The sequence below is a fragment of the Dendropsophus ebraccatus genome, chromosome 9, assembly GCF_027789765.1.
Source record: "Dendropsophus ebraccatus isolate aDenEbr1 chromosome 9, aDenEbr1.pat, whole genome shotgun sequence".
Lineage (NCBI taxonomy): Eukaryota > Metazoa > Chordata > Amphibia > Anura > Hylidae > Dendropsophus > Dendropsophus ebraccatus.
This window is the reverse complement of record NC_091462.1, coordinates 42,544,027-42,564,787: the sequence shown is the minus strand read 5'-3', so window position 1 is coordinate 42,564,787 and position 20,761 is coordinate 42,544,027. Positions and strand designations below refer to the sequence as shown.

The window sequence follows — 20,761 nt, the reverse complement described above, 5'->3', positions numbered from 1 at the left end:
ATCACATGGCTTCCAGCAAGCTCAGCCAATCAGGTTATATAACTTTGTAATGTGTATTAAATAAGCTAAAAAAAAAATATTATTATTAATTACTGATAATTGTCAGGCTAGACACTTGGTCTAGACCTGCACTGGTGTGTTAATATGTTCCTGGCCCATGTAGATATTAGGGATGCACGATGCACCAAAATATCGATACTACTATTGATATTTTGGCCAAAAAAACGGTTCAGTACTCAATACTCGATACTCAAAGCGACTCTGTACCCACAATCTGACCCCCCCCCCCCCCCCTCCAAAACCACTTGTACCTTCGGATAGCTGCTTTTAATCCAAGATCTTTCCTGGGGTCCGTTCGGCAGGTGATGCAGTTATTGCTGTAAAAAAATACTTTTAAGCTGGGTTCACACACTGTATACTTCAGGCAGTATTTGGTCCTCAAGTCAGGTCCTCATAGCAACCAAAACCAGGAGTGGATTGAAAACACAGAAAGGCTCTGTTCACACAATGTTGAAATTGAGTGGATGGCCGCCATATAACAGTAAATAACGGCCATTATTTCAATATAACAGCCGTTGTTTTAAAATAACAGCAAAAATTTGCCATTAAATGACGGCCATCCACTCAATTACAACATTATGTGAACAGAGCCTTTCTGTGTTTTCAATCCACTCCTGGTTTTGGTTGCTATACAGCCTCACAAATACAGCCTCAAATATACATAGTGTGAACCCAGCCTTAAACTTGAAGCCCGTGCCAAACGGGAGTATCTGTGCTCTAACTTTGCACCACCCCTCCGTCCCTCCTCCCCACCCTCTTCATCATTAGGAATGCCACTGAAACATTTTCTTCATGCTGAACATTGCACAGGTCCTTAACGATCCAGCCCATGTGTCGGGCTGCCACTGGTGGGGAATAGGAGGGAAACTGCCTGGAGCATTCCTAATTATGAAGAGGGTGGGGAGGACAGATTGTGGGTACAGAGTCGCTTTAATATTAAGCTGCGTAATAGTGCAGGTTAACATACTGCGCTCACCCCCCGAGTTCACCCGCCCTTTGCTCCCAGCGGTGCCGCCAAATTCAAATAGCCGGCACATAGCGATTGCTAGTGCCGCCTATTTTACAGTGTTAATGCCAATGTCACAACTGACAGTGGCATTAACCCCTTCCCAAACCGCTGCATATGGAGCAGGGATCTGCCGCATATGGAGCGGGCCCTGCTGAGGAGGAGGAGATGCGGCCACTCCACGTCCAGCGTTGCTGTGAGGTGGGGGAGGCCGGCTGGGCTGTCAGGATGCTGCCAGTGCGGGCATGAGTAATGTGGGGGTGACTGGGGGAATCAGCTCTGGTATAGGGGGGGATGTAACCTGCAGATTACCCTCTCACACAGGTGCCGACTGTGCAGCCTTCATTTTATTAACAACATTCCAGTGCAGATAGCGTCCAGGCACTTCGTCACACTGACCAGGAAGCAGGGAGCCTGAAGATAACACTGCAGCCGCCCCACAGCCCGGACAGGTCGTCAGGACATAAATTATTGGTCTGTATGTGAGGCAGCTGCGGCGCTGGCATTCTTCATAGCACAGGCCGTGCTTCCCGGGCAGGGTGGTGACCTCTGCCTGGCCTCTGTCTCTCTCTTTCTCTCTGTCTCCTATCTATCTCTCAGTCTCTCTCTTTCTCTCTGTCCCCTCTGTTTCCTCTTTCTCTCTGTCCCCTATATTTGTCTTTTCTTTCTCTCTGTCCCCTCTATCTGTTTCCTCTTTCTCTCTCTGTCCCCTCTATCTGTCCCTTCTTTCTCTCTGTCCCCTCTGTTTCCTCTTTCTCTATCTGTCCCCTCTGTTTCCTCTTTCTCTATCTGTCCCCTCTATCTGTTTCCTCTTTCTCTCTCTGTCCCCTCTATCTGTCCCTTCTTTCTCTCTGTCCCCTCTATCTGTTTCCTCTTTCTCTATCTGTCCCCTCTATCTATGGCATTGCAGTGTCAATATTCTGTGTCAGTCTCCCCCATGTACATTGTGCCAACCCTGGCGCTGTGCATAGACCCGCAGCAGTGCCACAATATATACAGACACTTACATCTCACAGTATATACAGACACTGGAGGGGGGGGATAGGAACATGAGGGATTTAGCACTAAAAAAAATGAAATAAAAAAAATGACATTTAAATCGAGAATTGCCCATATTGCCAAGCCCTATACCCACTACAAAAGCAGCATACCCTGATATCTGAAATATTAGCATAACTACAACCCCCAACATGCCCAGATAGCTGAAATGTTATTGTCTGGACTATTTTGGCCAAATAAAAACCCAGAAAAAAATTAATAAAAAGTGATCAAAAGGTCATATATACACCACCACAACCAAATGACCCAACCCCCCCCCCCCCCCCCCCCCCCAAAGCACCAAAGGCTTACTAAGGGATCTCAGCAGATGCCAGAAGTTATGGCCTCTGCCGAGACCCCCTAATAAGTGTTTGGGAGGAGGGGGGGCGTTTGGTGCTGGTGGTATTATGCAGTCTATTATTAGAAGTAGAATCACAGCTTTAGTGCAATTAACCTAGAAGAAAACCAACTGAAACAATATCGCCAGTGTGGCACGACAAAGTGGGTGTGGATAACAAAAAGGAGTGTGTCATAATGATCGTTCCAGCAGCTACATGTATGATTAACCGTCATATTGATTTAGGCCATTATCGGCCATTACTGTTCGGGTCCCAGGAGAGCGAGAACGGGATCGTCAGTGCGGCCCTGGTGCTTTTGGTGAACATTGGGGGCATCTGTATGATATACCAGAATAAAAGTGAACAGCTATTGTCTGCACCCGGGGCTGCACAGCCGATGCCAGACTACAACTCCCAGCCTGCACTGCTGCTGCTTTTGTAGTTGGTATAGGGCTACGCAATATGGGCAATTCTCGATTTAAATGTCATTTTTTTTTATTTCATTTTTTTTAGTGCTAAATCCCTCATGTTCCTATCCCCCCCATCCAGTGTCTGTATATACTGTGAGATGTAAGTGTCTGTATATATTGTGGCACTGCTGCGGGTCTATGCACAGCGCCAGGGTTGCCACAATGTACATGGGGGAGACTGACACAGAATATTGAGACACTGCAATGCCATAGATAGAGGGGACAGATAGAGAAAGAGGAAACAGATAGAGGGGACAGAGAGAAAGAAGGGACAGATAGAGGGGACAGAGAGAGAAAGAGGAAACAGATAAAGGGGACAGAGAGAAAGAGAGAGACAGAAGGGACAGTGAGAAAGGAGAGACAGATAGAGGTGACAGAGAGAAAGAGGAAACAGAGGGGACAGAGAGAAAGAAGAGACAGATAGAGGGGACAGAGAGAAAGAGAGAGACAGAGGCCAGGCAGAGGTCACCACCCTGCCCGGGAAGCATGGCCTGTGCTATGAAGAATGCCAGCGCCGCAGCTGCCTCACATACAGACCAATAATTTATGTCCTGACGACCTGTCCGGGCTGTGGGGCGGCTGCAGTGTTATCTTCAGGCTCCCTGCTTCCTGGTCAGTGTGACGAAGTGCCTGGACGCTATCTGCACTGGAATACTGTTTTTAATAAAATAAAGGCTGCACAGCCGGCACCTGTGTGAGAAGGTGATTTGAAATCACTAGATACACTTATTGCTGATCGTGGGGATATGCCATTGGTTCTATATAGATACTTACAAGTTGCACATGCGATAAAATGCATTAAAACTATTTTTTTGAGTCACAAGGCATATGGGATTTAAGGAAAAATGGGAAAGGGATTTAAAATCAGAGAGATTTTAATTGGGATAATGTACTCTCTGTAGTCAGGTGGTGTAGTGAAATACCTAGTCACAAGATCTCACAGTTATTTATTATTTACAGAGTTTATTATACACCCAAAAATTTATATCAAATGAAATTGCAACAAACTGATGCATGTAATCGTTGTAATGGGGATGGTGGAGATTTGTTACACTTGTTGTGGAGGTTAAGATGGTTTATAAGCATGGGGCGGAGCTAAGGCACGCACAGTCTGCTGACCTCGGAGTATGACCTGACCTGGAAAGATCCTGCTCCTGGCTTCCGCGGAATCCCATGCAAGGGAACCGGTGAGGAGAATCTTTGGAGGCGAAGGGAAGCCGAAGTGGTGAGCAGAGCAGTGAGCGGCTTGCTGGAGGGGCTCGCAACTAGCCCGGTCAGGTGACGGAGGCACAGTTCCGAGGAGAGTGGCTCTCACCAAGACGCCAGTAAGAGAGGCGTCAGACGAACCCGGAGGTCACGTGGTCCGTGCCGGAGAGTAATGCAGTGCGGGAGAGGAGTGACATCGGTCCGAGAACGCCAGTGAGAGGGGTGACTCGGGAAGTCCGGCAGCCACGTGATCCAGGTGACAGAGCGCTGCGGCGTGGAGTGGCAGTGGTCTGAAGCTCAGTGATGCCAGTGAGAGTGACGTCAGGAGAAGCGGCAAGCGACAGGCCAGGAACGGAAAAACCGGGTGGTAAGGTGACTCCTGAGGAAAGTGCCAGGTTGAGAGAGGATACAGACAACGGAGTGACGCGACCTGGGAGAGCAGGTAAAGCGACTCAGGGTGACCAGTGAGAGGGGCACCTGAGGTCGCAATAGCCATTGAACACGGCAGATTTTGAAATTAAAAAGCCCAGTTGCTGGTGAGAGGAGCTTTGGGCTCGGCAGAGACGTGGAGCACTACTGCCAGGTGGCTACTAATTTGGTGCTGGCTCCCATGCTAGGTCTCTCACTGCATTAAGTGAAACCTGTGTCTTTTTTTCACTGGCATCCCTGAGCCTATAGGCATTGGTGACAAGAAAAGTATTGAGCAATAACCAGCAACAGACTTTGTGCAAGACTATCACAAACGGCAATTAACAACAGTAAATAATCATTTGACTATAATAACATTGTATGTGGATAACTGTGAGATATTAACGAGACATTGAGTTTCGAGGAGGTGTAACCTCTTTGGTAACTTCGGGATATTAACAAGGATAATACAGTTGGTGATGCTTCTCTTCCAATTAATATAGACATTTAAATCTTGCAGGACTTGACAATTTTAAAACTAACCATTAACAATAAGGCGGTGGAAGCTTTAGTTCTCACTTATGCGGACATTAAATAATTGTATGCAAAGAGCATCTTTGAACCTTGTTTTTTTTTTTTTGTTTTTTTTTTGTATTGGACAGGGTTATTTGGTTAGCAGTAGTTAGAAGTAGTCTTAATGGATCATAAGAAAAAGTGTAACAAAAAATCATTGAGCCCGGTTAAAGAGGGTAAGGATAACAGGGCCCCCCACAAAATGGAAAAATTATATTGGGTCTCAAGGAGTGAGTAAGGGTAGCAGAGGAGGAAAAGGGAGTAATGAGGAGAACAGAGAGGGGGTGATACCAAGTGAGTAAGAGGTACAAACAGGTTGTTAAACAGAAATACTGACAGCTATTAAAAAAAAAAAAGTGTGATAACTCAATCTCTGAACTCACTACACAGGTAGGGTCGATAGGAACTGAAGTGTCTATTGTAAGAAATTAGTTGGATAAGATCAGGTAAAGATTTAGAGAAGCCGAACAGAGGATTAGTGGGTTGGAAGATGAGATAAAAAAGGTGAAGGAAGATGTAGAAGAACTAATACTGGAAAACAAGAGTTTGAAATCAAAGGTTATTGATATGGAAGATAGGGCAAGGAGGAGTAATATTAGAATTATTGGACTCCCGGAGGGGACGGAGGAAAAAAACCCGGAGATCTTCCTGCAAAGATGGTTGAATGAAATTATTGGTAAAGAAAAACGGTCTCAACATTTTTATATAGAAAGGGCTCACAGAGTCCCGGCTAAACCCCCTCCCCCAGGAAATAGACCTCAGTCGCTGATTGCAAAAATTCTGTGTTATGGGGACAGAGATGTAATCCTGAGAAAGGGAAGGGAAGAGGGCATTGTGTATAATAATGCAAAAATCTTTTTCTATCTGGATTATGCAATAGAAACGCAGAAGAAGAGATTGAGGCATTATCAGGTAAAGAAAAAGCTACAGGAAAAGAAGATAAAATACGCCTTACTCTTTCCAGTGAGATTTAGAATTATATACGAGGAGAGAAGTTGGTTCTTTGAAACACCGGAGGAGGTGTTAACCTGGATAGAAGCTAGGGGTCTATGAGAGATATGTTTTTGTGCTGGTAAGGTCTGAGGTTCAGCGGAAAAAAATTAGTCTCAAGCCAGAGGCTCTAAGGGGATTCTTTGGAGCCACTGGGAGGGGGGGGGGGGGGGGGGGGAGGGTGGAGAAGGGGGGGATTGGTTATGGGAGGGAGGGTGGTCTGCCGAGGGAGAGTTGTAGGGGGGAGGAGGGAGGGGGGGGACACGAATATATTTATACACTTATGTATTTAGTTCATCTTGTCTCATTGAATAAATGGTTAATAGAATAGTATGTTGGAACGTCAGGGATCTCTCAGATAGATTAAAAAGGCTTGCGATATCATATTACATCAGGAAAATGCTACCAGCAGTTGTATGCTTCCTAGAAACGCATCTGATTAGTAATACAGTTAAGGTACTCACTAAAAGATGGTGGTCCCACTATTATCATTCAGTATATTCAAATTACGCAAGGGGTGTATCGGTACTGATCCATCTGAATATGGGTTGGGAATTATTAGATAAGAAAATTGATAAAGAAGGGTGTTATGTCTTTCTCTATTGTAAAATTGAAAGTCTAATTTGTGTCTTAGAATTTTTTTTTTTATCCCCCCTCCCTTCAGGTCAACCATCCTGAAGATCCTGTTTGATTATGCTACAGGAAAGAATAAATGCCCTATATTGATAATGGGGGATTTTAACACCGTTTTCGATGAAGGTTTAGACAGGACCAGGATGGTTGAGCCGGTAAGGGGTGTAAATAGATCCAGACTAGCAAAAGTGATTGGAGAGTTTGCTTGGCGAGATATCTGGAGGGAAAAAAATCCTTTGAAAAAATAATTCTCCTGTTGGAATAAATCTGCGAAAACCTTATCCAGAATTGATTTGGTGTTGGGTAATGATGAGATGGCACAAAAAGTGTGTAGAATTGACTATTTAAATAGATGTTTTTCAGATCACTCACCTGTGGTGGTGGTGGAGTTAGTTAGCACTAGGGAAAAAATAAAATCAGTGCGTATCAATGCACTCTGGTTAAAGTTAATACAGGATAGAGATGAGATAAAAGAAGAGTTTAAAGATTTATGGGCACTGAATTGGGGCACAGCACCGGGTTATATAGTATGGGACACATTTAAAGCTATCATTAGAGGGAAGTTTTTTGGAATTATTACAAAATTAAAAAAGGGTTATAGATATAAAGAAAGTGAGTTAATGGGGAAATTGAAGGAATCTGAGGAAACACACAGAAGGGAAAAGTGAGCACAATTTAAAAATAAATCAAGAAGAGTTAGAGAATTATTTAATAGAGAAGGCACAAAATCAAATGGAGCTTTTTGGTGAATATAGGTTTAAAAATTTTGGGAAGCCTAATAAAAAACTGGTGGCTATAGTGCAGAATCAAAAAGAGAGAAAGGGTATATCTACCTTGAGAGGGAGGCATGGGAATATAATCAATTCAAACAAGAACAGATAGGAGTGGAATTTAAAAGTTATTTTGAGAAACTGTACACCAAAGAGTTTAGGAGAGAAAAGGGGGATCTTAATGGATTTCTGGATAAAATTCATTTTCCCAGAATAAGTGAGGAATGTAGAGAAGCACTTGAACAACCAATTACAGTAGAAGAATTAAACAGAGCCCTGGATAGTATAAAAGGGAATTCGACGCCGGGAGGGGATGGAATCCCATACAAAATATACAGAGAGTATAGGGAAATCCTCATAGTGGGACTTCATAAAGTGATCTGTGAAGCCTTGGAAGCTGCCTTCGTCAATGAGGGAGGCAACAATAGTACTGCTACAGAAACCTGAAAAAGACCCACTTGATTGCGAATCATATAGACCTATTTCCTTAATAAACAGTGATGCAAAAATTTTCGCAAAGGCGCTGGCTATCCGGGTGGGAAAGGTGGTGGGGGAACTGGTTCACCCTGATCAATGTGGCTTTGTGGCGGGTAGAATGGCTAGAAGTAATATCCGGAGAGTCTTTGAGAACATGTAGATAGCTGAAGGGGGGGGGGGGGGGGGGGAACCCCCAATCCTGTCATTGGACGCTACCAAGGCCTTTGACAGGGTGGAGTGGGAGTTCCTCTGGGAGGTGTTGAGGAGATATGGTTTGGGGGAAAAAAATCATAGGGATGATTCAGGTATTGTATGAAGAAGCTAAAGCAGTGGTATTGATGAATGAGAAGAAGTCAGCACCCTTTGGTCTTAGTTGAGGCACTCGGCAGGGATGTCCTCTTTCCCCTCTACTCTTCGCCCTGGCTATAGAGCCTTTGGCAATACAAGTTAGAGAAGATCCAGAAATGGTTGGCTTTGGGGAGAGGGGTGGAGGGGATAGAATATCCCTGTATGCGGATAATATTTTATTTTTTCTTAAACATCCAGAGATAAGTGTACCTAGAGTTAGTGACCTAGTAGAGGTAAAGGGATCCTATTCAGGGTTATCCATTAACTGGAAAAAATCGGTGCTGATGGGGTTGGATGAAGAAAGGATTAGATCTTATCCTTTTTTGCGTACATTAGGAAAAGGGGAGAGTTTTAGATATTTAGGTATCCAGGAGGATTGAACATTTTAATTTCCTGAATACGAAAGTAGAGGTGAAGGCAATAGAGGATAAGATCAAAATATGGGAAAAACTAAGGCTCTCAAATGCAGACAGGATCGTTCTAATAAAAAGCATTATTCTGCCCAAGTTGTTATACTTATTCAGTGCTGCCCCAATCTGGATTGAAAATAATTATTTTAAAAGATTAAGGGGTACATTGAATGCATTAATCTGGGGTAGGAAACATGTGAGAATGAAACTGGAAGGGCTCTGTGAACTAAGGGAAAAGGGGGGGCTGGGAGTACCTGATCTGTATAAATACTTTGTAGCTGCACAAGGTGTTTGTGTCTTAAATGCGAAGGAAAAGAACTTTCTTAATTTCCTTATTAGCGAAAATGGAGAAGAGGGGAGTGATATATTTCAAATTATGGAAGCAGGTTATTTGGAGGAGGATAGATGGAAGAGGTGGATAATGGTTAGAGATCTAGTAAGGATCTGGAAGGAAATTAAAAAGATATTAAGGGTACTATTACACGGAACGATAATCGGCCGAATCGGCCCGATTCGGCCGATTATCGTTCCGTGTACTAAAGATCGGCTGATCGTTGATATAAGTTCAGACCTATAATCGTCGGGCGCCGACCGTGCACCGCTACGTGTAATAGCGGTGCGCGGCTGACGATTAGCAAAGAAGAATACATACCTAATCCATGGTCCAGGGCTCCTCTTCCTCAGAGCTTCTTACCGGGTCCCGTGCGCTTCGGCTTCTCAGCGGACTGTGTCAGCTGACAGGCCCCTCGGCCAATCACAGGCCGGAACCGCCGCAGCCAGTGATTGGCCGAGCGGCCTGTCAGCAGAGACAAGCCGCTGTAAAGCTGAAATGCGCGGACCCGGGGAGAAGTTAAGAATAAGAGGAACCCTGGACCATGGATTAGGTATGTATACAGTTTAAACAAAGGCTGCAAGGACATCGGTAACGATGTCCCTGCAGCCCTTGTTTAACGATTATCGGCCCGTGTAATAGGCCAAGTAAACGAGCAACGATCTAGCAGATCGCTGCTCGTTTACAGGTATTATCGGGCCCCTATCGGCACGTGTAATACCACCCTAAGAGTAAAAGGTATCCTTGACTTTGCACTTATTTGAAAAAATAAATATCTAGAGGAAGGGTATAAATTAGGAGTGTTGAAGAGACTAAAGGAGGCAGGTATTAACCAAATTAAAGATATAATTAGTGGAGGGAAAATTAAAAGTTGGGAAGAAGAGTAGACTTTCATTTACATGAGAGAGACTGGTTTGAATATAGCAGATTGAAAAGTGCATTTGGTGTGACAATAAGAAAAAATGAAACAAATTCATTGAAAGAATTAGGACACAGAATATTGATAAAAAAAGGGTTAACAATAATGTATAATAACTTAAGGCAAGATCAGGAATATGGTAAGAAAAGTAAAAGAAAATGGGAGGAGGATATAGGATGAATTGAGGAAAATCAATGGGATAATATACTTAAGAATATGAAGATGGTATCAGTGTCAATGGATTTTCAAATAATAAAATTCAAAACCCTGCATCGTTTATACTATACTCCAAGCTTCTTGTATAGGATAAAGAAAAGGGTAACTGATGACTGTCCCAAATGTATTCTAAAGGAAGCTGGATGTATGCATATGTTGTGGGAATGTGCAGAGTTAAGGAAATTTTGGCTCCAGGTCCATGATAATATTTCAAGGAAAACAGGAGTGGTCGTGGAACTGGAGCCAAAGATAAGTATACTTGGAGAAACCTCAGAAGTTAAAGCAAATAGGAAAACAAGACAAAAAATAATTAGGATGCTCTTTTATGCTAGATTACGTATTGCAAGAGGATGGATGGCTCCTGGGGGCTTCTAGTATAGGTGTAAAAAAATAAAAAGTAAAAAGCCCCCTCCCCTAATAAAAGTCTGAATAAGCTCCCTTTTCCCAGGTTTTAAATAAAAGTAAATAAATAAATAAACATGTTTGCCATTGCCGCGTGCGTAATCGCCCGAACTATTAATCACATTACTGATCTCGCACATTAAATGGTGTAAGTGCAAAAAAATCTCAAAGTGCAAAATTGTGCATTTTTGGTCGCATCAAATCCAGAAACAATGTAATAAAAAGCGATCAAAAAGTCGTATATGCCCAATCAAGGTACCGATAGAAAGTAAACATCATGGCGCAAAAAATGATACCTCACACAGCCCCATAGACCAAAGGATAAAAGTGCTATAAGCCTAGGAATAGAGCAATTTTAAGGAACATATATTTGTTAACAATGGTTTGAATTTTTTACAGGCCATCAGATAAAAGAAAAGTTATACATGTTACATATAATTTTAATCGTAACGACTTGAGGAACACTTAAGCAACAAGTTTTACCCCAGGGCGAATGGCGTAAAAACACTGTCCCCCCAAATAAAAGAAATGCGTTTTTTTTGTTCAATTTCTCCACACTTTGAATTTTTTTCTGTTTTCGCAGTGTACTTTATGCAAAAACTCAGCCTGTCATTGCTAAGTACAATTAGTGACGCAAAAAATAAGGGCTCATGTTGGTCTGTAGGTGTAAAAATGCAAGTGCTATGGCCTTTTAAGCACAAGGGGGAAAAAAACAAAAACGCAAAAATGAAAATTGGCCCCATCCTTAAAGAGTTAAATAAAGATTTAAAAAAAAAAAAAAAAAAGAATATTGCATACACTCTATGATGCTGGGAGCAAGAAAACTGTATGAATATGTCAGATGTAATGAAGCAGCCGAGCGGCTGTGTCATTACAGCGCTGTGCACATTCATAGTTGCTCCACTCCCAGCATCATATTGGAGATGCTGCTGTGCAGGGTGGGGAGGAGGGATTCCACTACAGGCCTTCCATGTCCGTGAAAAAAACAGAATGTGGAAATAAGGCCTAAGTCTCCAGGAGAGGGGATGATTCAACATGTATTTTACCTGACCGGAATACCCCTTTAATAATAGTATCCTGCTTTTTTATGGATATCAACCGTTGGTAATAATTACTCATGCTATTTTGAACTCCCATTACATTACTACATTATATTATAGGACTACAATACAACACAAGCGCATATGGACGGCATATTGTTGTGGTATTTTGTTGCCTACCAATCCACATGGTTCTCTGCAGAGGGTGAAATATGATCTCATGCTGCATTATTGCTAGAGGCCCAGATATATTGTATTTGATATGCAGACAGTTGTAGTTAGGGATCAGGCTCTTTCTCCTTACCACTATAAGCAGGATATAGACTTGTGTATGGATACCTTGTGTTATTATGGATTGTTATGCATCAGGCCTTTACCAAACACTGTTTATTCTTATAAGATGCTTTCTACAATAAACTACATTTGATGTGCAGCCAATAACGTTTCCATAGCAACCTTATCTTCACCATCTATAGCTATGACATCATCACTGTTTAGCACTTAGAGCTATGCGTGTCAGCCACAAGTACAGTTCCTGCCTTATCCACCAGAGGGAGCAGCACACACACAGCCAGCAGGAGACGTGCAGGAGGAGATGGCCACACAGGGGAGGTAACAAAATCCTAATTGTAAGTCAGAACAGATCTAAGTTCTAGTCTTTCAGGTTCTGGATAATCTTTGTGCCATAGATATAAGCATACTGTTTATTTATCCTCATCTGACATAACAAGTGCAGAGCGGCCCAACCTAACACCCCACATTTGGGATTGTAGACTAAGAATGACTATTGTAAAATGTGTCAAAATATTCATGTGAATGTAAAACATCTAAAGAGTTAACTAGACAGTTTTTCGACATGCAACTGGGCATGTGTATTTTTCATACTACCTGTGTACAATTTATAGCTGTAACTATATACAGTACTTTGCTGGGTTTCATAGTCTGCAAAACATATACTGCAGAGGTCAAACTCAAATACACAGTGGGCCAAAACTAAACAATTGGACAAAGTCGCGGGACAACCATGATAATTATTGAAGTGCGAATGCAGCGTTCCTGGCACTGTCAGTGGTGTGCGTCTCCCAGCCCCTTACACTATGATAAATCACATGATACATTACTATGACATGATTAAACCCCAACCCATATAATAGCCAATCCCCCAAAATTGCTCCAGATATTAGCCAGCCATCCTAATAGTGCCCAAATAGTAGCCAGCCCTCCCCCAATAGTCTCATATAGTAGCCAGTCCTCCCCAATGGTCTCATATAGTAGCCAGCCCTCCCCATAGTCTCTTATATAGTAGCCAAGGCAGGCCAAATGTAATTAAAACTGTATTGCCTGGTGGGCCAAAACATGACTGATATACTGCATGGATAGATTAGGTTTATTCTGATAGTTTTCTTCCTATGTAAGGGTGCGTTCACACCTACAGGATCTGCAGCAGATCTGCAGCAGATTTGATGCTGTGTTCAGTTATTTAAATGAAATCTGCTGCAGAAAATCAGCTGCAGATCCTGTAGGTGTGAACGCACCATAAAAGTGCCTGTATCCCAGCATCTGCATCCCAGTTAGAGAAATACAGCCCATTTCCTCTATTATGAACATGAAATTAAGTGAAAAGAAAATAAATATATATTTTGATAATGCACAAGCCGCAAAGCCTGTGCCCACAGAGGGGAGCAGTCCAGCGACCCCTGTGTCGCAGAACCAAGCCCCCAGGGCCAGAGCCGCACCACCCCGCAGGCACGGCCAGCAGAGGCAATGGCCGCCAGCCAGCATCTTGTGTGAACAAATCTAAAAGCCCACTCCATGTGCTCCCAGCTAGACCAGCTAGTACCATGCTAGCAGCGCCTCCTGCAGCAGCTCCTGGACCTCCCGGCTCCTCTATTACACAATCACACAATCGCACAAGCTTGCAGGGCTGCCGGTCCCGATCCACCTCCTGCAGTTACCGGCGTACAGGGGCTCCTGCCGGGTGACTCCCTCGCTGCCCGGGCTCCTCTAGATCTGACTCCCCTAAATGACTGAGGTCTCCTGACAGGAGACTCTGTGCCTGCATTAACCCCCCCGTGCCCAGCAGCATCACCAAATGTCCCCCATGTCCCTCCAGCACCTCTCCAGCCAAAAATTCCTTTGATATGCCGCCATCCCATGCTCCCTCTTACTTTTACATGTAATTTCTACACTATACAGCACCCCTGCTGGACACATTAGGTAGATACAGTACACAGGATTCGAGACATGATTTTTTTTTTTTTTTTTTAAATAAAGCCTATCTGATCAACTACATTGAGGTAAATAGCACTATATGTCCATTTCCCATAATTAGTGCATATTAGGATTTTGTCTAACTTTGCCTATGTAAAAACATATCAAAAATTATATTTTGGCTGGAGGTCTCCTTTAAGTTTTCCCTCAGTGTCTGGAACATGTGTTTATAGTGTTGTTATCTATATATCAGGGTCTCCATTCCAGGAACATATTATCAAACCTGTCACTTTTTTTTACTCTAGGAGCAAAGGAAAAAAAGAATCCGCAAGGAGACAGACATTCCCATCAGAAGCAAGAAGGAAGTCACAGGACAGGTAATTAATATATTATTAATTACTGATAGGTGTCAGGCTAGACTATTGGTCTAGACCTGCACAGGTGTGATAATAGGTTCCTGGCCCATGTAGATATATGTCTGTAATGACATATATCTTCTATGGACACCTGATATGATAACACTGACATTAGGGAGGAAGAGAAACATGGCACATTTGCTAATTCTCTCCACTTACGGTAAAAAAACATTACACACACTCTAATATGGTCACCTTTCAAAGAGAAGTATAAGAAGGCCTATGTGATGTCCCATAGCGTATGACACACAGTGCAAACCCTGTGTAGTATAAGCAGGCCTCTGTGCTGTCCTATAGTGTATGACGCACAGTGCAAACCCTGTGTAGTATAAGCAGGCCTCTGTGCTGGCCCATAGAGTATTAGGCACAGTGTAGGCCCTGTGTAGTATAAGCAGGCCTCTGTGCTGGCCCATAGAGTATTAGGCACAGTGTAGGCCCTGTGTAGTATAAGCAGGCCTTTGTGCTGGCCCATAGAGTATTAGGCACAGTGCAACCCCTGTGTAGTATAAGCAGGGCTCTGTGCTGGGCCATACAGTATTATGCATACTGCAACCCATGTGAATTGATTAATAATTTTTCCTTTAGCCTCTGAAAAATATTTTTTTGTGTTACCTATATATCAGGGTCTCCATTCCAGGAACATATTATCACACCTGTCACTTCTTTTTTTTTTTTTACTCTAGGAGGACGACATGAAAAAAAGAATACGCAAGGAGACAGACATTCCTATGAGAACCAAGAAGGAAGTCGCAGGACAGGTAATTAATATAATTATTAATTGCTGATAACTGTCAGGCTAGACTCTTGGTCTAGACCTGCACAGGTGTGATATGTTCCTGGCCCATGTAGATATATGTTTGTAATGACATATATCTTCTATGGACACCTGATATGATAACACTGACATTAGGGAGGAAGAGAAACATGGCACAGGTGCTAATTCTCTCCACTTACGGTAAAGTAACATTACATACACTCTAAAATGGTTACCTTCAAAGAGAAGTATAAGAAGGCCTATGTGATGTCCCATAGCGTATCACGCAGAGTGCAAACCCTTTGTAGTATAAGCAGGCCTCTGTGCTGTCCTATAGTGTATGAAGCAGAGTGCAAACCCTGTGTAGTATAAGCAGGCCTCTGTGCTGTCCTATAGTGTATAAGGCACAGTGCAAACCCTTTGTAGTATAAGCAGGCCTCTGTGCTGTCCTATAGTGTATTAGGCACAGTGCAAACCCTTTGTAGTATAAGCAGGCCTCTGTGCTGTCGTATAGAGCCGGGTTTCTCAACCTGCATTTTTTTTTACTGCACACATAAGTGAAACAAACAGTGAAAAGGAACCAATAGGTTGGGATGTAATGGTGCTGTCTGTACTCAAAGAAACATCATTACCCGGTGAGTAACTCCTGTTTTCCCCTTCGACATGACAGCACCATGGAGAGAATACCAGAGATGAAAGAAACTAGGGAGGGACTATAGACTGTAAGACTTTTCTCCCAAAGGCCACACTAGGGCTGGGCGATATGGCCTAAAATTTATATCACGATATAATTTGATGCATGCACGATATAACGATATATCACGATATATAAATTTTTTTGTGTGTGTATACTCACCCCCCCCCCCTTGCCAGTCATCAGCCTTCCCCTGTGCCAGTGATCAGCCCTCCCCTATGCCTTCAGCCCCCTTTGTGCCAGTTATCACCCCCCTTGCCAGTCATCAGCCCACCCTGTGCCAGTGATCAGCCCTCCCCTGTGCCATCAGCCCCCCTTGCGCCAGTCATCAGCCCCCTTGCCAGTCATCAGCCCCCCTTGCCAGTCATCAGCCCCCCTTGCCAGTCATCAGCCTTCCCCTGTGCCATCAGCCCACCCTGTGCCATCAGCCCACCCTGTGCCAGTCATCAGCCCTCCCTTGTGTCAGTTATCACCCGCCTTGCCAGTCATCAGCCCCCCGTTGCCAGTCATCAGCCCCCCCCCCCAGTGCCAGTCATCTCCCCTCTCAGTTTTCCAGCCATTTCATGTGCCAGCCATCATGTCCCCCCAGCCAGGGCCATCATCAGCCCCATGCCAAGCCATCTGCCGCCCCCGACCCCTATGCTACTTACCTTTCCTGCAGGGCTGGCTGATGGAGTCCGCGAGGCGAGACGGGCCGCGTCTTCTTCCCAGCATGCACTGGGAGACCTGACATCACACGCATCAGCGCGCTAGCGCGCTGACGATGCGTGAACGGGAGGCCCTGCAGCGCGGTACCACGGAGCGGTAAGTGAGAAGCTTATTCACTACCGCTCCGTGGTATATCGCGATATGACGATATGCCAAAAATCTATATCGTCAACCGAATTGATGACGATATTTTGGCATATCGTTTATATCGCCCAGCCCTAGGCCACACCAGAGGAATCGGAAAGATCCATCCTAGTGTGTCGGAAAAAAGTGTGCGGTGAGGACCAAACAGCCGCCCTGCAGATCTGAGAGAAGGAAGAATCACTTCTTTCAGCCCAAGAAGCCGCAATAGCTCGAGTGGAATGAGCTCTGAGCCTAAGGGGAGGAGAAAGACCAGCAGAACAGTAAGATGAGCAAATAGCCTGCCTTATCCATCTGGCTATAGTACTACTACTAGCCTTACATCCCTTATTAGCTCCGGAAAACTGTACAAACAGAGATCTAGATCGTCTAAATTGCTAGGTGATTTCTAGGTATTGTAACACTGAGCGCCTTACATCTAAACAATGAAATTCTCATTCCCTATTATTAGCTGGATTATCACAGAAAGAGGGCAGCACTATCTCCTGAGAACTATGAAAATCTGAGACAAATTTGGACAAAAACACAGGGTCTGGTTTGAATACGATTCTATCTGACAGAACTTTAGTATAGGGTTCACAGCATGACAGGCTTGCTAACTCCCCAACTCGTCTGGCTGAAGTTACTGCTACCAGAAGCACCGTTTTAAGAGTTTTTAATTTTTAGATTTTTAATAGATATTTCTGACACAGGTTCAAATGGAGCATCTGTCAAACTTTTAAGAACTATACTCAAGTCCCAGGAAGGTACAGTGGGAGGCAGCCTTGGAGAGATCCTGGTAGCCGCTCTGAAAAATCTAACTACCCAAGGATGAGTAGCTATCGGTTGTATAATGCTCCCAAAGCAGAGGCCTGTACTTTTAAAGTGGCTGGCTTAAGGCCTTTCTCTAAGTCCTTCTGGAGGAAGTCTAATATCTGCGCAATATTAGGTCTATGAAGATCTACCTTCTCTGCTCCTAAAAAGGAAAAAAAAAGTCCTCCATATCCTGAAATAAATCTTTCTGCTTTTCTTTCATGTTGATATGACCACGTCAGAGAGGCCATGACTTTTAACCCCTTCAAGACAAAGCCCTTTAATGCACAAAAGTCTGGGTCAAATTAATGCAATGTTCCTACAAACACTTCTAAGAGCCGTAACGCTTTTATTTTACCACCGACAGGGCTGGTTGAGGTGTCATTTTTTGCGCCATGATCTCTAGTTTTTCTTAATATCATATTGATGTAACAGAAAAATTTTGATTGCTCTTTATTAATTTTTTTGTGATAAATAATTTAATAAAAATCAGCTATTTTAGTGCGTTTTTTTCCAGCTTAGTCTCTTATATAGTAGCCATGGCAGGCCAAATGTAATTAAAACTGAATTGCCTGGTGGGCCAAAAAATATGACACCGTGGACTAGAGTTTGACATGACTGATATACTGCATGGATAGATTAGGTTTATTCTGATAGTTTTCTTACTATGTAAAAGCGCCTGTATCCCAGCATCTGTATCCCAGTTAGAGAAATACAACCCATTTCCTCTATTATGAATATGAAATCAAGTGATAAAGAAAATATATATATATTTTGATAATCCACAAGCCGCAAAGCCTGTGCCCACAGAGGGGAGCAGTCCAGCGACCCCTGTGTCGCAGAACCAAGCCCCCAGGGCCAGAGCTGCACCACCCCGCAGGCATGGCCAGCAGAGGCAATGGCCGCCAGCCAGCACCTTGTGTGAACAAATCTAAAAGCCCACTCCATGTGCTCCCAAGCTAGACCAGCTAGTACCATGCTAGCAGTGCCTCCTGCAGCAGCTCCTGGACCTTCCGCCTCCTCTATTATACAATCGCACAAGCTTGCAGGGCTGCCGGTCCCGATCCACCTCCTGCAGTTACCGGCGTACAGGGGCTCCTGCCGGGTGACTCCCTCGCTGCCCGGGCTCCTCTAGATCCGACTCCCCTAAATGACTGAGGTCTCCTGACAGGAGACTCTGTGCCTGCATTAACTCCCCGTGCCCAGCAGCATCACCAAATGTCCCCCATGTCCCTCCAGCACCTCTCCAGCCATAAATACCTTTGATATGCCGCCATCCCCTGCTGCTTCTTACATGTAATTTCTACACTATACAGCGCCCCCTGCTGGACTCATTAGGTAGATACATTACACAGGATTCCAGACGTCATTTATTTATTTATTTTATTTTTTTGAGAAAATGAAGCCTATCTGGTCATTTCCCATAATTAGTGCATATTAGGATTTTGTCTAACTTTGCCTATGTAATAACGTATCAAAAATTATATTTTGGCTAGAGGTCTCCTTTAAGTATTCCCTCAGTGTCTGAAACATGTCTTTATAGTGTTATCTATATATCAGGATCTCCATTCCAGGAACATATTATCACAGCTGTCACTTTATTTTACTCTATTATACAAAGACAAATCCAAAGAAGGATCAAAAAAATGCAGGACAATTCAAAATAAATATACTTATATTTCTTTATTAAAGTAGAATTTAATTTAAAATACATACAGAAAAAATAATAAATAAAAAGCACAAAAATTGGGGGAATGAAACAACACAAAATACATAGAACGGTGATGGGACATAAAGCAATGTTTTATGAAGTCATATATTGCACATGCATGAAAGTTAAATTAAACTAATATAATCATGGCAGTATAAGCACCCTCCATTAAGTAAAAAATAGTGTAGATAGTATTTAATTAGCAGCAAATAATAAAGTGCAAAAAGTGCATAAGGTAAACAACCTATTTAAAGCTGCAATTTGCTAAATAAGCAACTATAAAGGTGAAATCACCAACAAGTAAATATCAAATGGACATACAAACTAGGAGGATGCGTATACTGCAACAAGTCCCACACACCTACTCACCCTACGCACGTTTCGCGTGGCTCGCTTTGTCAAGGGAGCCACGCGAAACGTGCTTATACTGCCATGATTATATTAGTTTAATTTAACTTTCATGCATGTGCAATATATGACTTCATAAAACATTGCTTTATGTCCCATCACCGTTCTATGTATTTTGTGTTGTTTCATTCCCCCAATTTTTGTGCTTTTTATTTATTATTTTTTCTGTATGTATTTTGAATTAAATTCTACTTTAATAAAGAAATATAAGTATATTTATTTTGAATTGTCCTGCATTTTTTTGATCCTTCTTTGGATTTGTCTTTGTATAATACATTTTTTGGTGCGTTTAGGACTGTAATTATTTTTGGGCATTTTTTGTTTGGATATTTATTTTACTCTAGGAGAACGATAAGAAAAAAAGAATACACAAGGAGACAGACATTCCCATCAGAAGCAAGAAGGAAGTCGCAGGACAGGTAATTATTATATTATTAATTACTGATAGGTGTCAGGCTAGACTATTGGTCTAGACCTGCACAGGTATGATAATATGTTCCTGGCCCATGTAGATATATGTCTGTAATAACATATATCTTCTATGGACACCTGATATGATAACACTGACATTAGGGAGGAAGAGAAACATGGCACATTTGCTAATTCTCTCCATTTACAGTAAAAAAAAACATTACACACACTCTAATATGGTTACCTTTCAAAGAGAAGTATAAGGCCTCTGTGATGTCCCATAGCGTATGACACACAGTGCAAACCCTGTGTAGTATAAGCAGGCCTCTGTGCTGTCCTATAGTGTATGACGCACAGTGCAAACCCTGTGTAGTATAAGCAGGCCTCTGTGCTGGCCCATAGAGTATTAAGCACAGTGTAGGCCCTGTGTAGTATAAGCAGGCCTCTGTGCTGGCCCATAGAGTATTAGGCATAGTGCAACCCCTGTGTAGTATAAGCAGGGCTCTGTGCTGGGCCATACAGTATTATGCATACTGCAACCCATGTGAATTGATTATAATTTTTTACTTAAGTCTGAAAAATGTATTTATAGGTGTTATCTATATATCAGGGTCTCCATTCCAGGAACATATTATCACACCTGTCACTTTTTTTTTACTCTAGGAGGACGGAAAAAAAAAAATACGCAAGGAGACAGACATTCCTATCAGAAGGAAGAAGGAAGTCGCAGGACAGGTAATTAATATAATTATTAATTACTGATAACGGTCAGGCTAGACTCTTGGTCTAGACCTGCACAGGTGTGATAATACGTTCCTGGCCCATGTAGATATTAGGGATGCACGATGTACCAAAATATCGATACTACTATTGATATTTT

The 20,761-nt window shown here is 43.0% G+C and overlaps 2 protein-coding genes across 3 annotated transcripts in view; one reads left to right on the top strand and one right to left on the bottom strand.

The window, feature by feature from the left end:
• LOC138800911 (microtubule-associated protein 1B-like) overlaps positions 1 to 20,761 on the top strand; it is a 59,941-nt gene that overhangs the window by 7,460 nt on the left and 31,720 nt on the right. For both annotated transcript variants that reach the window (XM_069983115.1, XM_069983114.1), the window contains exons 3-6: positions 14,152 to 14,223; positions 14,946 to 15,020; positions 19,815 to 19,889; positions 20,545 to 20,616. In XM_069983115.1, coding sequence (XP_069839216.1) covers positions 14,955 to 15,020; positions 19,815 to 19,889; positions 20,545 to 20,616 — 213 coding nt within the window. In that variant the 5' untranslated portion in view covers positions 14,152 to 14,223; positions 14,946 to 14,954. The remainder of the gene's footprint in view (positions 1 to 14,151; positions 14,224 to 14,945; positions 15,021 to 19,814; positions 19,890 to 20,544; positions 20,617 to 20,761) is intronic.
• NDUFA10 (NADH:ubiquinone oxidoreductase subunit A10) overlaps positions 1 to 20,761 on the bottom strand; it is a 94,375-nt gene that overhangs the window by 53,891 nt on the left and 19,723 nt on the right. The window lies entirely within an intron of this gene.